This window comes from Microdochium trichocladiopsis (assembly GCF_020744255.1).
Source record: "Microdochium trichocladiopsis strain MPI-CAGE-CH-0230 chromosome Unknown B0I36scaffold_17, whole genome shotgun sequence".
NCBI classification, from domain to species: domain Eukaryota; kingdom Fungi; phylum Ascomycota; class Sordariomycetes; order Xylariales; family Microdochiaceae; genus Microdochium; species Microdochium trichocladiopsis.
The window spans coordinates 95,921-110,955 of record NW_025763560.1 but is presented as its reverse complement, the minus strand read 5'-3'; the positions used below and the strand labels follow the sequence as shown (position 1 = coordinate 110,955).

General features: G+C 54.1%; 6 protein-coding genes across 6 annotated transcripts; 2 read left to right on the top strand and 4 right to left on the bottom strand.

Annotated features, from left to right (window-relative positions):
• Window positions 1-4,067: 4,067 nt before the first annotated feature.
• On the bottom strand, window positions 4,068-4,986 carry B0I36DRAFT_436913 (uncharacterized protein). The gene has a single exon (XM_046162866.1). It carries the CDS (start codon window positions 4,762-4,764, stop codon window positions 4,252-4,254), a length of 513 nt encoding a protein of 170 aa, XP_046004131.1. The 5' UTR covers window positions 4,765-4,986; the 3' UTR covers window positions 4,068-4,251.
• A 210-nt stretch (window positions 4,987-5,196) lies between these two features.
• On the top strand, window positions 5,197-6,153 carry B0I36DRAFT_257523 (uncharacterized protein; the record flags this gene model as incomplete). The annotated part of the gene is made up of 1 exon (XM_046151021.1): window positions 5,197-6,153. The coding sequence occupies one exon, from the start codon at window positions 5,197-5,199 to the stop codon at window positions 6,151-6,153; it is 957 nt and encodes a 318-aa protein (XP_046004130.1).
• A 1,099-nt stretch (window positions 6,154-7,252) lies between these two features.
• B0I36DRAFT_300292 (S-adenosyl-L-methionine-dependent methyltransferase) lies at window positions 7,253-8,767 on the bottom strand. Its single transcript, XM_046152017.1, has 6 exons — window positions 8,644-8,767; window positions 8,359-8,481; window positions 8,191-8,299; window positions 7,997-8,134; window positions 7,520-7,939; window positions 7,253-7,462 (listed from the first exon to the last, which is right to left on the bottom strand). Exons 1-6 carry the CDS (start codon window positions 8,717-8,719, stop codon window positions 7,423-7,425), a joined length of 906 nt encoding a protein of 301 aa, XP_046004129.1. The 5' UTR covers window positions 8,720-8,767; the 3' UTR covers window positions 7,253-7,422.
• Window positions 8,768-9,383: 616 nt separating this feature from the next.
• Window positions 9,384-9,948, bottom strand: B0I36DRAFT_341704 (uncharacterized protein). Its single transcript, XM_046156030.1, has one exon. It carries the CDS (start codon window positions 9,807-9,809, stop codon window positions 9,420-9,422), a length of 390 nt encoding a protein of 129 aa, XP_046004128.1. The 5' UTR covers window positions 9,810-9,948; the 3' UTR covers window positions 9,384-9,419.
• Window positions 9,949-10,427: 479 nt separating this feature from the next.
• B0I36DRAFT_341703 (uncharacterized protein) lies at window positions 10,428-11,314 on the top strand. The gene is made up of 3 exons (XM_046156029.1): window positions 10,428-10,476; window positions 10,535-10,620; window positions 10,712-11,314. Exon 3 carries the CDS (start codon window positions 10,720-10,722, stop codon window positions 11,185-11,187), a length of 468 nt encoding a protein of 155 aa, XP_046004127.1. The 5' UTR covers window positions 10,428-10,476; window positions 10,535-10,620; window positions 10,712-10,719; the 3' UTR covers window positions 11,188-11,314.
• Window positions 11,315-12,417: 1,103 nt separating this feature from the next.
• Window positions 12,418-13,051, bottom strand: B0I36DRAFT_341700 (heterokaryon incompatibility protein-domain-containing protein; the record flags this gene model as incomplete). Its single annotated transcript, XM_046156028.1, has 1 exon — window positions 12,418-13,051. A coding segment is annotated over one exon (410 nt), but the record flags the coding sequence as incomplete, so codon positions are not given.
• Between the last annotated feature and the right edge of the window lie 1,984 nt (window positions 13,052-15,035).

Here is a 15,035-nt window from a genome sequence, read left to right as displayed (position 1 = left end):
CCGCTGGCTCCCAATATGCAGACGTCATTCGAGTTCGCCGTCTGCCCGACCACTCGAGGAGTGCGTACCGTATCGCTGCGGAGAGATTACGAAGCCTCCCCTCCCGGTGGATGGGAATCAGTACCGACTCTGGAAACCCCTTCTCTGCCCTACCACCCTGGTCCGGCGGTCGGGGTCATCCTCCGGAGAGATCGCCATGCTTGATGTGCTGGAGGACGCCAACCGGGTCTCGAGTGAACCGTATGCGGCGGAAAATCTCGTATGCTTCGTAATCAAGCCTTTCCTGCACCAAATCGAGTATTTCTTTTAATTGCTTAACGTAATCCACAAGTGACTGAGACACCCAAGTGAATGAGACACTTTCCGCCCATTCTTAACCCCCCCTTTTCTTTCCTCCTTTTCTCCACCAACAATAATGGGACGACAATCAAATGAAAGCGGCCTAGTCCTAGCGCTTAATGCGCTCCATTCAAACCCAAAATTAAGCGTACGAAAGGCTGCACTACTCTATAATGTATCCCATGCGACCCTCTCACGACGACGAAACGGCCAAGCTGCGAAACGCGATATCCGACCACCCTGCCAGAAATTAACCTCGTACGAAGAGGATAGTATCGTACGATATATAATCGACCTAGATTCGCGATCGTTTCCACCGCGGTTAGGTGGTGTTCGAGAAATGGCGGATCGACTCCTCCGCGTACGCGACGCGCCACGCGTCGGAACGAACTGGGCCTCAAACTTCGTACGACGACGACTAGAGCTCCGCACGCGTTTTAATCGAAGAATCGATTACCAGAGGGTCCTCTGCGAGGATCCGGACGCGTATCGCGCGTGGTTTGAGCTCGTACGAAATATAATTGCGAAGTACGGGATCCACAATGACGACATCTACAACTTCGACGAAACGGGCTTCGCGATGGGTAAGATCTCCGCCGAAACTGTCGTTACAACCTCCGATCGACGCGGGAGGCCAAGTGCCGTACAACAAGGCAATCAGGAATGGGTTACAGTAATCCAGGGCATCGCGTCGTACGGCTATTCGATCCCACCATATATTATCTTCGCGGGGAAGGTCCACCTCGACTCCTGGACCGCGAATAGCCCTCTACCGGCCGACTGGGTAATCGCGCTTTCAGACAATGGCTGGACGACGAACGAGAGAGGTCTAGAATGGGTAAAACACTTCGATTTCCATACGAAGAGTCGTACGAAGGGTACCCACCGCCTCCTTATCCTCGACGGCCACGAGAGCCACCATTCCGTCGATTTCGAGCTCTACTGCAAGGAACAGAACATTGTAACGCTCTGTATGCCTGCTCATTCGTCACATAAGCTCCAGCCTCTCGATGTTGGGTGTTTTGGACCTCTGAAACGGGCGTACGGTAAAGAAATCGAAGGTCTCATACGGGCGCACGTAACCCACGTTTCGAAGGAGGACTTCCTCCCAGCCTTTTATAAGGCGTACGACGCTGCGATGGCAAAGTCAAACATCCAGGCAGGCTTTAGAGCAACTGGCCTAGTACCGTACGACCCGAATTATGTGATTTCGCAGCTAGATATGAAGTTTCATACGCCGACACCGCCAGGTTCCTCTGCTGGACTACCAGCCCCAAGGGTTTCAAAGACGCCGAACAACCCAATTGAGGCCGAATCGCAGACGGAGTATATTAAAAATCGCATCGTACGACACCAGAATAGCTCTCCGTCGTCCATTATTGAGAGCCTGCGGCAGCTGAATAAAGGAATCACAATGATGGTGCACGAGCAGACCCTTATGCGCCAAGACCTCGCCGAACTTCGAGATGCAAATGACCGCCTTAGCCGCCGTCGTCGTACGAAAAGAAAACAGCTACAGAAAGGAGGGTCCCTAACGATTGATCAGGCAAAAGATTTGAAGGCTCAAATCGACGCGACGGAGCAGTTGAGGGCGGAAACGAGTCAGAATAGTGGTCGTACGAGGAGGCCCGAAACGCGCGCGCGACGATGTGGCGTCTGCGGCGAGCCCGGCCATAATGCTCGTACGTGTCAGAAAGTTGTATCTGCCTCTGAAGAAGAGGATTCCTCATAGTTTCAATTGATTTAAGGCGTTGTGGTTGAATTCTCTTATATATTGTCGTACGAGCACCCGGAAAGTGTCTCATTCACTTGGGTGTCTCAAGTCACTTGTGGATTACGTTATTCTCTTCTTGCAGCAATTTGTATCTTTGCTATAGAGCGACAGAGTAAGTCTCTCCTTCGGCAGTCTAGTAGCTACACTGGAAGCCACGAGAGGCAACGAGAGCAGGCCGGCCTTCGGCCATCGCACTACACACGGCGTTAGAACAGGAAGGTGGCAAAGCGGGCTTGGGGCAAGGATGCCTTCGTCTTCCTCGTTTGACAAGACTGGCAAGCAGAAGCGGTATTTTTGCGGCGGCCCTTGAGTTTCTGCAGTGGCGTTCGGATGACATCGCCTGAGAAGATTGAAGCCCGGGCACGCGATCCAGTCTTTGAAGTTTCGGCAGGTAACAGGCGCCTTAGCCGCGAGCCCATATCTGTTGAGTTTTCCATGGGAAGAGCAATGTCATGTAAGTCGCTGAGCTTTCGTGGAAAAGCGGCGGCTTCTTATACCTATACGAATAGTGATGGCGCAAGGAGGGCTTAAGCTATGAAGGAACCATGACGATGACCCGGAGAGGTTTCCAGAAGCAACTGATTAGCTAACAAAGCGCCCGTTCGATATACTTCCAGTTCTCTCTTAGCGCTCGGCTTCTAGCTGTGAATCAAGAGCCTCGGCGTCTTTAGGAAACTCGGGGGAACACTTAGAAATGTGAGCTGCTTAAGGACCTAAAGGTAGGTGCCTAAGGCACCTTTACTAGAATCTGTCCGCCGTTCCTGCTCGACGTGTCGGCGGCGCGTTCTTGCTCTACTAAGTAGTTAGCGAGAGGGCTAGGGCCAATTGAGCACGGTTCACGTACCTTTAGGTAGGGAGATGAGTCGCTAGAGCTTGGCCGCCTACTAATTTTGTAGGGGATCACGCCGTCGCTACTAAGTAGTGATGGACTCGACGTTCTTAGACCTATCCTCGGACCGGTCCTAGGCCCTAACGTGTTAGCTTACTTGTCCATAGTACGTAGCGCCTACGTACCCTATATAGCATCTGGTAGTACTAGATTATGCGAGGCCTGTACTAGCTCTCATTTTATTAATTTTCTGTGCCTTGATAATGCCAGAGACTGGGTCAATTTGCGCCGCTTCGACTCCCGACCTGTTGGATGTACGAGCGGCTGACGTAATGCCGTGCCGGCCCGGCGTGGAGCGCCGTAAGTTGCGTGTTTACGGTATCGCGTCTCCTTAGTAAGTCCAGGAACGCTGCGAGGGCTACTTACATACGGCTCATGCTGCTGGGACTGCCTATAGTGTGAAGGCTTATAACTGTTCATTGAGGACATGGCAGGGTCGGTCACACTGCGCTACGAGTGGTAAGCCTTTTGTAACGGCCTGGCATTCGGGTCACTTCCTAGGGCCGAGTCCTTGAGTCAGCCTGATACTGTACTTTGGTAGATCCATCCATTATTAGGCAAAACCAGGACGTGCTACTTCACTAATGAGGTGGCAAAGGCAGCGGTATTTTAACCATAAGCTATTTTCACATCGCTAGAGTGCAGCCCGACTATTTCGCACGTAGATGCCCAGCAAGGCCAGAGTCCGAGATGTCCAAAATACTGATTTCCCTCCAGAAGAACAGCACCGGTCAGAAGCTTCTTGCTCCGGCGTTCCAGCGCAAGTACTGCGACGAGAACTCAGTTAAGCTGGAGAAGGTGAAGACGCAATTTTAGGTTGGTAGGGAACGAGACGCACTCCAAGCAATACCAACTTGTAGGACAGAACTCATGGGAATTATTGCAGTTGTTCCGGGCGAATACCACGGCGAGAGCGAGGAATTCACTAGAGATTTCTCTCTCGGGACGGAAACCGATGTAGGCAGCTGCTGTTCCGTGCGCTCCGTTTCCGCGCCGTCTGCGCGAGCGATCTTCAGGACACCCATTTCACAAATCTGAAGGCACTAGAGCGCGTGGTACTTGTGTGAATAAGGAATCCCCAGAAGGCCACTTCTGTACGGCTGCTTACAGAGGTCCGACTGGCATGATGCCCCAAGCTTTGAGCTGGGATCTAATATACAATTCCAAGGGGCACACCGCCATGGCCCAGAACATAAGCGTGCCGCCTCGAACGTTGATATGGTAACCATTACAGCGCTGAGCGGCGAGGTCAAGAAGACCGCCCAAGACCGCCAAGAAGACCGGTAACAAGACCTAAAACAGGCCCAAGAAGGCCGCCAAGAAGATCACCATGAACAGCGTTCTCGGGCTTAGTTTGACCGCCACTGTGAGGACTACCTGTGCCACCGAGAAGGCCGGTGAGAGAACAGAGGCCGGGGAGAGAACTGAGACCGGGGATATTGAGAGAACTGAGGTCAGGGATATTGAGAGAACCGAAGCCGGGGAGAGAGCCGACGGGGGGGAGATTGGAGATATTGAACGGAGGGAAACCGCTGGGAGGACCGGAGAAACCGGGGAAGCCGATAGGGAATTGGCTTGAGGGACTGGGGAAGCCGCTGCCGGGAGAACCAGAGAGACCGGCCAAGAAGTCAAGGAAACCAGGGGGAAGCCGTCGAGCGCCGAGTACGCCGACTGAGCCTTCATCCATGTCTTTGTTGGTAGGGATAGGGGCTGCAGCAACCATGATGGAGCCGGCCAGCGCAAACTGCTCCGAGCTTGACATCGATCCTGTTCTCAGTGGGGTCGCGTCTTTGGCGGCTTGGGTAGAAGCTCAATCGCCTCGGACAGAGACACTGGGTCCACCTTGGCTGTGAGCAGCCCAACAGACGACAACATAGCGTCATGCTGCGGTCGCGAGATCTTGCGTCGCTCGAGCTTGGACACTCTCAGCGCGTGTCCAACACAAGATTCCGAGTCGGGCTTCATCTCAACTCGCGAGCTTGCCACCATCGACGGGCCCTCCCAGGGAATGGTAATGAGGTCCGTGCAGCATGTCATCAGAAAGGCGCATTCGCATCACGTGACTGCGTGTGTCAATCGTGTTAAAGCGACGCGATTCCCCGCCCTCACGAGCCATCCCCCAGCTCTGACTGAATTCGCACACCTTTTTGAGTCGTCTTGATTTTGAAGCTGGATAGTTCTTACATATACTCGAATGGCCAGCGTCAATGTTACCGGAGACGATGCGAATCTGCGGATCACCATAATTGGTGCCGGTACCATCGGGCTCTCTCTTGCCGCTTTACATCTCACGTATCTGAAGACTCCTTCAAACCTCACCATCGTCGATGTTCGGCCGGACCTCGAGTCGCACATTCTCAGGTCTCTCCCGGCATTTCTCCCTCAGAGCCTGCACCCTTGCGTCCCACAGGTCAAGCTGGCCTCATCAGTGCCAGCCGCCGTTAAGGACAGCGGCATAGTCCAAGAATGCGGTCCCGAGAACCTTGCCTTCAAATCTGCCCTCTGGTCCGAGGTCGAGGAGCATGCTCCGCCAGACGCCCTGTTCTGGACCAGCACCTCCGGCATCCCGGCCTCCCGCCAGAACGCCCATATGAGAGACCCGTCCCGCCTCATCGTTGTGCACCCCTTCAACCCGCCACATATCCTGCCTCTTTTGGAGATTGTACCGTCTCCACAGACGTCGCAATCTGTTATCGACCGTACGGTTGAATTTTTGCGCCGGAGAGGCCGTGAGCCTGTCCTCCTGCAGAAAGAGATTACTGGCTTTGTGGCGGGTCGGCTGGCGTGGGTGCTGCTTCGCGAGGCAATCCATCTTGTGGACCAGGGCATCGTGACAGTTGAGCAGCTCGATACAATTCTTGAGACGAGCATGGGGCCGCGCTGGGCATATGCCGGGCCGTTCAAGAGCTTCCATGCCGGGGGCGGTCCCGGCGGTCTAGAAGGACTGCTCAAGAACGTCGGTCCCACCGTGCAAGCTTGCTGGGACGATGCCGGCCAGGTGAACATCGGCGGTGCATGGGAAGCCAAGGTCTTTGGACAGGTGCGGGAGGCATACGGGGCACTCGACCTGGAAGAGCGAGATGTTGCCAACCGCAGGGTGCTAGAGGTTGTGCAAGAGGTGAAGAAAGATACAGGCTCAAGCGTAGACTGAGGCTGGGATGTGTCTGGATGGGCTTGATAGTCAGGTTCCTGGTAGCCCATCCCTCATCCCTCATCGTCTCCGTGGTACTAGTCATCTAGTTTCTCACATCTCTCCTGAGTATACGACGCGCTACCAGAAGCCAGCTGCCGAAGAATGATATTGGGCGCTCTCTTCCCTCTGACGGAGCGGCGAATATCGAATGTCGCGTTCTAACCCTTTGAAGTAAGCTGTGGCGTGGTATGTGAAACATCCTGTGTTGGTGAATAGGGCGGTCCTGCACCGTAGATCACCGTCATCCTTTGTCCTCCGCCATCGAGGCTCGTTGTGGGATATGTGCCGCCCTTAAACGCGTGCCCTAAAACTGGTGACTCTTGACGGTAGCAGCGCCCTGGCCGTGGCACTACTTATTGTATGAGGCCCCTGCGTTGCCCGAAGCCAGGCTGCTGGCTCAGTAAGCCCTCCCGTAAGCCATCACTGAGGAGTCTTCGTCATGGGAGTGCAGTGGGCTTGGCCGAATAACAGACCCATCCCATGTGCCATCCTGGATACTTTTTGCCAGGCATATGTCCATGGCCAGCACGTTGTCGCTGCGTGAGGATGCTGAGTTCCGTAGTGTTGCCTCGGGAGGATGGTCAGCGTGCCGATATATCCTGTGGTCGGCAACAGTGACCCCACTCGACGGTGCATTGGCGAACGTAGAGAGGCCTCCGCCCGGCCCTGGTTCAGAGCGCCCTCCGAGTACAACACAGACAGAACGAGGGAGTTCTGGCCTCTCGGACGACGTCGTCGAGACGGACGTCGGCCAAGTCGGACTGGGCAGCCCGTTGAGGATGCCGATCTAGATGATCCTGCTACGAACGCGACGACCCTTCTTCGACGTGACGACCCGTTCTTCGACGCGACGTCCACGGATTAAGAGATTCTCCGTCATCTGTGATGGGACTTCTCAACGATGGCGTCGGGTCCGGAGACCGCCCTGGACGATACCGCGCCGGGCCAGAGCGAAAGTCCCAAGCTACGGCCGGCGGCTGCAGAGCCTTCGTTGCCATGGGCGCTTCCGCCAACACTGAAATCACCACCCTCTTGCGAATTCGATGTGCTGAAGTAAAGAGTGCTGTTGTGCAGCATATGCTACCATTTGATGTAATGAATGCCAAACTAAATCATCATCAACACTTGCTCCCACCGCCCCCGCGCTACTAGATGAGACCAATCTGTATGTGCGATGTTCGCGTAATATTGATCCCAACTGTCAAGACTTGATGCAATTTGAGCTGTCTAGTTCTCCAGCAACGGCTTCTGGCCGATGGTCACGTAGCTGTAGACGATGTCAGTTTTATTCCCCAAATAATTCGAGCAGATATTGAACACTCACACCGGCCAGTAAGCATGGATCCTGCGGTCCCGAAGGTCCTTCCTGACGCCCACGAGGAAGGCCTCCACCTCCTCCCTAGTTATCCCTAGGCCGCGGGTCATCAGGGCCATGCTGATGGTCTCGAGATTGCCCTCGATGTTGGCCAGAGTCCACAAGCCGACCTCCTTGTGCTTGGGGTTCTTGGGCCATGTGTTGATGGGCCACTTGAAGACCTTGCGCTCGACGTTGATGAATCCTGCGTCCTTGAGGCGCTCGTCGTGGTCGGCAGCGAGATGGATCGGGCGGCCAAGGTTCTTAGCAGACTGGATGAAGCGTCTGTCATGCTGCCACAAAGGGGATCTGTCCTTCAAGGTGCCGTCATCAGAGACAGAGGGGGTACCGGGGTCCTGGAGCTCGATCCAGCCCCCAGGCTCGAGGGTACTTTGGCGTATGGTCAGCGGGCTGCGTTTCAATACTGATGGAGATGCAGGAGCTCACTCGTAAGCCTGCTTGAAGAATGGCTCCCAGCTCGCCAGGGAGCCGACAAGCATGCGGACGAAGATGTAGTCGAATTGCTGTGTCCACGTCCAAGGCTTTTCGACATCGTCAACCTCGAAACGCAGATTGGGAGGAACCCTGCCTCTGCGGTCAGGCCCCATGTCATGCCAGCCAAGTTCAACAAGGATACTTACAAGCCAGGCTGGATGGGTGCAATGTCGACTCCCACAACCCAGAGATTATGAGTGCCGTTCAGCCTACACTCAGACAAGGAACGTACCTCGGCGTGGGGATGCTCGTCCGCTGCAGAATGTCAACTCCACGTGTCCAAGAGGTGCACATATGCTCGGAAGGCTGCATACCAAAGTCAATGGCCCAAATGCCGGTGCCGGTGCCAACATCAAGAACCCTCTTTGCTGTTTCGGCATTAGGAGAGAAGTACTTGCGACCGTCAAAGGTCAGAAGGAGCTGGTGATTCTGGAAGTCTGTCCATCACATGAGCTGACGGTCGACCATGAAGTGGCCAGTGACCACACTTACCCAGACGGTCTGACTCTTACTGGAGGTTTGTCAGTCAATTTCAATAACTAGTTGTCCGTCATAGCAAAATCACCTCATCGCTGGGGAGGAAGTAGTCTGGGGCGCACGTCCGTCGCAACGATCAGTGGTACGGTTGCTCGGCCACCCACTCTCGTCCTTGTGGTAAGCACGGCCATGGACCATGTGAAACTCGCGGAGGCTGGAACTCAGGGACGCCGTGGAGAGCTCTTCGTCCGTCTGCAAGTGAAGTAGTCAGAATCAAGCAGCCAGCGTGTCGTCCGCGTGCCATACCACCCCCAGAACGGAGTCGCCGTCAAACGTGTCGGCTTCCTGGAGGGGTTGTTAGCGGGTTACAACAGCCTCAGTATGGTTCGGTGCGGTCGATGTATACCAACGGGGCAGTTGTCTCACCGGGAGACCGTGCCGACTTGGGAGAGGTCGCCGACTTGGGAGATTGACCCGACTTGGGCGACTCTATAACCGGCGCGGGTGTATCAGTGGAAGCCATATTGAACATGAACCGGCGGCTAGTACAAGCGGAATTATGAAGGAATGATCGACAAGAAAGGTGGAAAATAAAGGGCAGAACATCATCTCCGACCTTAGGTGGTATGAGCGACCAACTGCCAACTGAACATCACGTTGAGGCGTGACTTGGCAGCACGGGAATGATGGTTGTATTAGGAATAGCGTCGTCCTGCTGCAGGAATCCGAGGGACTCTATCGCTCGAAATAGGATGACCCAGCCCGGCGGGGTTGTGAGCCGGTTTTGTAGCGCAGGGGTCTGCTCTACATCAGCGGGAATAGGTGGAGCCCTTCGCTGACACAACGTTTTTTTTACTCGTACCTCGCTTTTGTCGCACTAGCCCACAGCAAGTATCGGTCAAAATGGGCTGACGTAATAGCCTTCCTCCTCTTGTCCGCACCAAGGGAAACCGGACTGTCGGCGAGGCCAGGCGCAGAGTACCTGATTCCGAATAACCCGCCGTGACCGACTCTGACCTGCTGGCTCTGGACGCATATGAATCGCGTATTCTCCACAGCTGGGGTGAGATGGACGAGGCCGCAGAGAAGCACTGACAGAAACGGATCCAGTCCGAGCGCTGTAGGAGCCCCCCCACGTCGGCACAGAGACGATCCCACTCTGACTGAGTCTCGTGCCATACCTGGACAAACTGCTTGCTCCGCGCCCATACTGCCCGCCCGTCCATACCCGATAGCACCCAAGTGACATAGCAGGCCGTAGACAGAGGCAAACATACCCAAGTACCATGGAACATAGTGAAGCCGTACCTAGCGTCCACCATTGGGTCGAAACAGATGTATCAACCTGTCAGGCAGAATTGCTGCCTACGGGAGTCATGTTTGCCTGACCTGCTGGGTGATCCATATCTAAGGCCCAAGTGGCCGCACCACAACCGCCCGCTGCTCAAGAGTGTTAAGGGTTAGTACCAAGGGGAGTAACTTAATGTAGAATAGCTTGCGGCCAGCATAAGGTTCCGCGAATAAGTTGGGGTAGTAGGCGGAGTTTAGGTTCGGGCTAAGTTCTGCCAAGGATTCCTAGGCCTGGGGCTAAGACAGGACCCTGTAGATCACCTGTTCCAACGCAAAGTGCTATCGAGTTTAACGATGTTTGGGGCGTTTGGCAATGCTTTAGGGGAGCTCGGGAGTGTTGCATACGTTCTACTTGGCCAGGCATCCTTCAATTTCTTTGAGCTTTCGGCGTCACAGAAGGGGTTTCATGAATTGGCTTAGCAGTTTCAGTTTCAGGACCCCGGATTCTGGCACTGAATACTTTCGTCAGTTTACCGGAGCATTCAACACAATTAGCCATCGCCATATATATAAATATGCGACTTATCTCTGAGCCTTCGTCTTTCTTCACTCCTTCAGAGACATCCGGCACTTCAATCTTCGCTCAAGGTCTGAGTCTTCACGAGGTGGGCCGGCGTTTCACTTCCCTTCTCCCTCCACTTTTCATAACAAACTCTACTTTAGTAATATTTGCTAACCTCTGATAGATCCCACCATTCTTTATTTACCGTCTTTAGTATCTGCCCCGCGCCAACTTCTCTTATCAAAAGGTGCGGCTTCCTTCCTTAGGCTTACTCCGTCCTCTACATGCTTTCCTATCCTCTGCAGTCTTAGCCAAGGTGACTAACGGTCCTTTCATAGCCCCAATCATGCGTACCAAGGCAATTCTCGAGCTAGCTTGCGTCATTATTCCCGTCGGACTGGCCACAGCAGATACTATCAGACCTCTAAACAGTGATGGGTTCACTGCAGGCATGCCTAGGCAAGCCGACATCGGAACGGATCCCAGTGGTTCTGCCACCTTCAACTTCGATCACAACGGCGTGAACTGCCAATTGACCTGGGCGAGAGCTAACGGTGAGCGCAACGGCTGCACCTACGAGTTCCCCACCTCTCTCACTACAGCTGGCGATACTTTCACTATCGCTGAGAGCGAGACCAATGGTATCTTCACGGGAACCCTGACACGCGGCTGTGTGGATATGTTGATCCGGGTTGACTCGGGAGAGCCAAGTGTTCTAGATGGTCTGAACCAAGACTGCACGGGAACGGTCGGTGGATCAAGTGACCGGCGGAGGTTTTGCGATACCGGGAGCACCGCATTGACTAGGTGCTGAAATGTCCTACTTGACGCACGACCGTGAGGGGGGGAGAAGTTGGCTGGTGTGCGTGATTTAAGAGATATGGTCATAGCACATATAGCGTCAAAATCCAATTGCTGCCTGGACCGGCGGTTTGCAAGCACTCCGAACTTCGTGTGGACGACAGATTGAATCTCTTTTACCCTATACGTCGTGTAAAAGGCCTCTAGCGAGTTATTCCACTGACTAACCCCTATGCTGTTTACTATCAAGATGGAGAAAAATCTACGTACAAACTGGGTGCGTGAAGGTGCCGTACGTCTCGGTAGTAACGTACTCCACATGTGAGCCGGACAAACACGTGAGCTGGACACTCCATAACGACCACGCGACAACAATCCCAGCAAGGTCAATCATAGCGCCAGAAAATCAATTGAAATCAATCGGAATCGTCTTCCTAAGACGTTTCCACATCTACCTTACATATGCGGGCGTTGTGTCCGGGCTGGCTACATATACCACAACACCGTTCCTTCAGTTTAGTCCTCTACTTCCGACCACTACTCCGTCGCATTTCCTCCTTGATCCGGACCTCCACGTCCTTCTAGTTCTGTATGTCCTGTCCCTCGGCTAGAGTCAGGCTCCCTCCTCGTTTTGTTTTGGACCTACGACGCTTACTAAGGGCCTCGATCTCCCCTCGTAGGATCATGATCTCCGACTTCGTCCACACCGCCTTGTACATGATTCCTTGCGCCCCCTTCGAGAACTGGTCAACAGCCTCGTAAATCGAATTCGGAGAGCTATTCTAATGACGGGCGATTCGGCCTTTGATAAAATCAGACTGCGAGCTCGCCTCCGTCGGGTTATTGGGCGTCTTAGAAACCCAAAGGGCGGGTATGTCGGCGAACCCCTCGTTAGGAGTTGGAGCCCGTAGTGTGACGACCCGACCAACAGGTCGCAAGATCGGGCCAAGGACAAGGGCAGGTCATGCACGCGGGACGATACCAGGAACCACGACATGCTTACGTAAACCAAGAAGCGATAAGGGGACGATAAGGATCACCGGCTCACTTGGTGAGCCAGTGACCCTCACCACCGGCTCGCAGTGATCCAAACCTTGGATCACGGTGAGCCAGCAGACAAGGACCCGTGAGCACAGGCAATCGCTACAGAAAGCTGATGAGGAGGAAAGGATATTTAGCCATGAGGCATCTCCTAGTTAGACAGTCGTTACCTTTCATCCTCAGCGATCAATCTAAATATCACTCACCTGACCTAGTCACTCAATTGATCCAAGTGTGATATCTCGCAAGAGACACGAACGACAACCCCCAGAGATCACGACAGCACGGAGTCAGTATTGCGCAGGTTCTACCTACCTTCTCAGAACACAAACCCCAGCGCCCGGTCAGACGGCTTGACCCCCGGAGACCGGATCGTGACACCAGGCCCATCATATTGCTTGAAGTGTCCAGCCCCGCGTGAACCACCTACTTGCCTCGTAACGCAGCCTCCCCCGATATCACTCCCCGCTGCTGACTGGAGGTCGGGGGACAGGAGACGTCGGACAGGAACACGTAGCATCGTTTCGCGCCACGGTACCACCTGAACATAGTGTTGATTGCCGTCTGGAGTTCGACGGCGTCAGATTTGTCGATACAACAGGTATCTACCCAGAAATGCTGCAGGCCATGTCGCTTGGCCTGGTCGGCGCAGAATTTGATCTTATCGTAGCCGGCTTTCTGTTGCCAGTCATTTGAACTCGTTTTGACATCGTTGTAGATGACTTCGCCGGCGCCCCAGGTGTGGGAAAGGATGGCGTAGGGGGGGATGTCGTCAGCGCGCAGATCGGCCGTGAGGGTGTAGTTGTTGGCGTTATCTCGTTGCAGTAGCCGCATTGTAGAGTATTACCGATGGCATTCAGGGTTCCTGGTTGGGGTGAGGGAATCTCGGTCGCCGAATATCCCACGTGAAGGTCAAATGGGATGCAAAGAAGCAGGCATCAGCATTATCATGGTGGGATATTGGGCCGTCTCTCAGTCCCAATGTAAGGCTGAAAGTGCGGGGTAAGGCAGACTCGTCACTCACCTGTGACGATACAATGTGCATAACTATGCAATATAACTTTGCCTCATATTATCTGGAGTGTCGATTTTGAATCATTGGCAGTGCAAAGAGCTGCAGTTGATGATCTGAGATAATTACAGTATCAAACATGGATCAATCCTGGGCAAAGTTCCAACCTCACAAACTTAAAGTTAATGAGGAGCATGTTGATGGGTACCATGTTTATGACAACGTCTCCCGCACACCATACTCAGGTAGCATCGGCACCTGATACGGAGATCCAAATGGCTACTTAAGGAGTGCTAGAAAATCGTAATGCTCTCTTCAATGAGGAAGCATCGTGATCGGAGCAATGACGCTCATAAACAGTTCGCATCGTTCTACAATAACCTGCAAGATGCGAATCGCGAGCAACGAACGTGACACGACCAGAGCGCATTTCCTCAATTGCCGTTGTAGGAGGCCAGAATCAGTGGGCCGAGTGTAAGGGCTACTTCTCCTTTATTATACCCGGTTGGGCTTCCTCGCGTAAGGAGAGGCTGACCATGACGCCAACTTTTGGTCGTGCGCCGCAGCAGAAAGTGTTTGCATATGTATGTGTGCAGAATAGACATTCGAGTAAAATTTATCCCGCATCAACAGGCACAAAGTGGACTTTAATGCTCCGTGTTGTGAGAACCGTGTCATACTGTGCCGTCATCCTGCGACGGGCATGGCGAACGTTGTCCGACGATTCGCAATGATCACCATTGCAGATGAGGTGACGAAGAAACGGCCCCCAACTGCCGCATGTTATGCTGTAATCCACTTTTGGAGGGTACTGGCTATTAGGACAATCTGCACAGTGTGCGGCATAATGTGTCACAGTTTTATGGTCCGTGCGGGAGCAGTAACTAAAGTCTAAAAAGCGGACACAATTCGCGGTCACTACTGTGCCAATTGTCTTTCGAATCACGATCCCGAACCCTTGCCAACCATGCACGCCCGGCGGGGCCCGAGCGCCCTTGAATCAGGCCCTGATTTAGCGCAAGGCGCCAGTCGCGGGAGGCTTCCCTGGACCATAGGCTCTGTTGGAGGAACACTTCACATAACCTCTTCACATGCCGGGCGTCTTCCTTCCGGTTCCCGAGCCCGACGTCGCTCTGCCCCAGTTTGCATCGAGTCCCGATAGCGACACCTTGGCCACCCCGAAGAGGTACGGCCTGGCCTGCCTTCTTAGAGACTCTGCCTCCATGAAGCCGTCCACATCCGCCTCGACCGCTCCAACCCTCCATTCCGCCTGCTGCTGCCCACCTTCTGACTTGCTTGCTTCTTTGACCGGCCTGCTTGCCTGGCCCCGTCTGCCCCCATCGTCCGTCCGTGACCTCTTCGTCATTGGTTGTCCGACGAGCCTGGTGCTGACCCCAGGGGAGATACCGACGATGTTGACGGTAAAATAACGACACGACATGCCAGTCGCTGACTTCCGTCCGGGGGGGTTCCCTAGTTAAACTTCGTTGGCCCAATTTACCGCCCGTTCGCACCACGTGCACTGCACTCGACGGCAATTTAAGGCCCAGCAGTCAATCGCCCCGCCCACATCAAATTGCCCTCAAAGGCAATTCCCATCGTCACCCCATTCCACCGCCTTCAAGGCCAAGGTAGCGTCGAGGCCCTATAGGGACTTCCCTCCGGGCGTAATAAATCCATGCCATGCCTTCAAGGCCGCTTTGTACTGGGACAGGGGGCTCGCGACAATACCGGAGCAGACGACAATTGTAATATGAGAGTAAGGGGGCGAGCCGGGATGACCTATAAAACATGGAGTGCTTACGTTC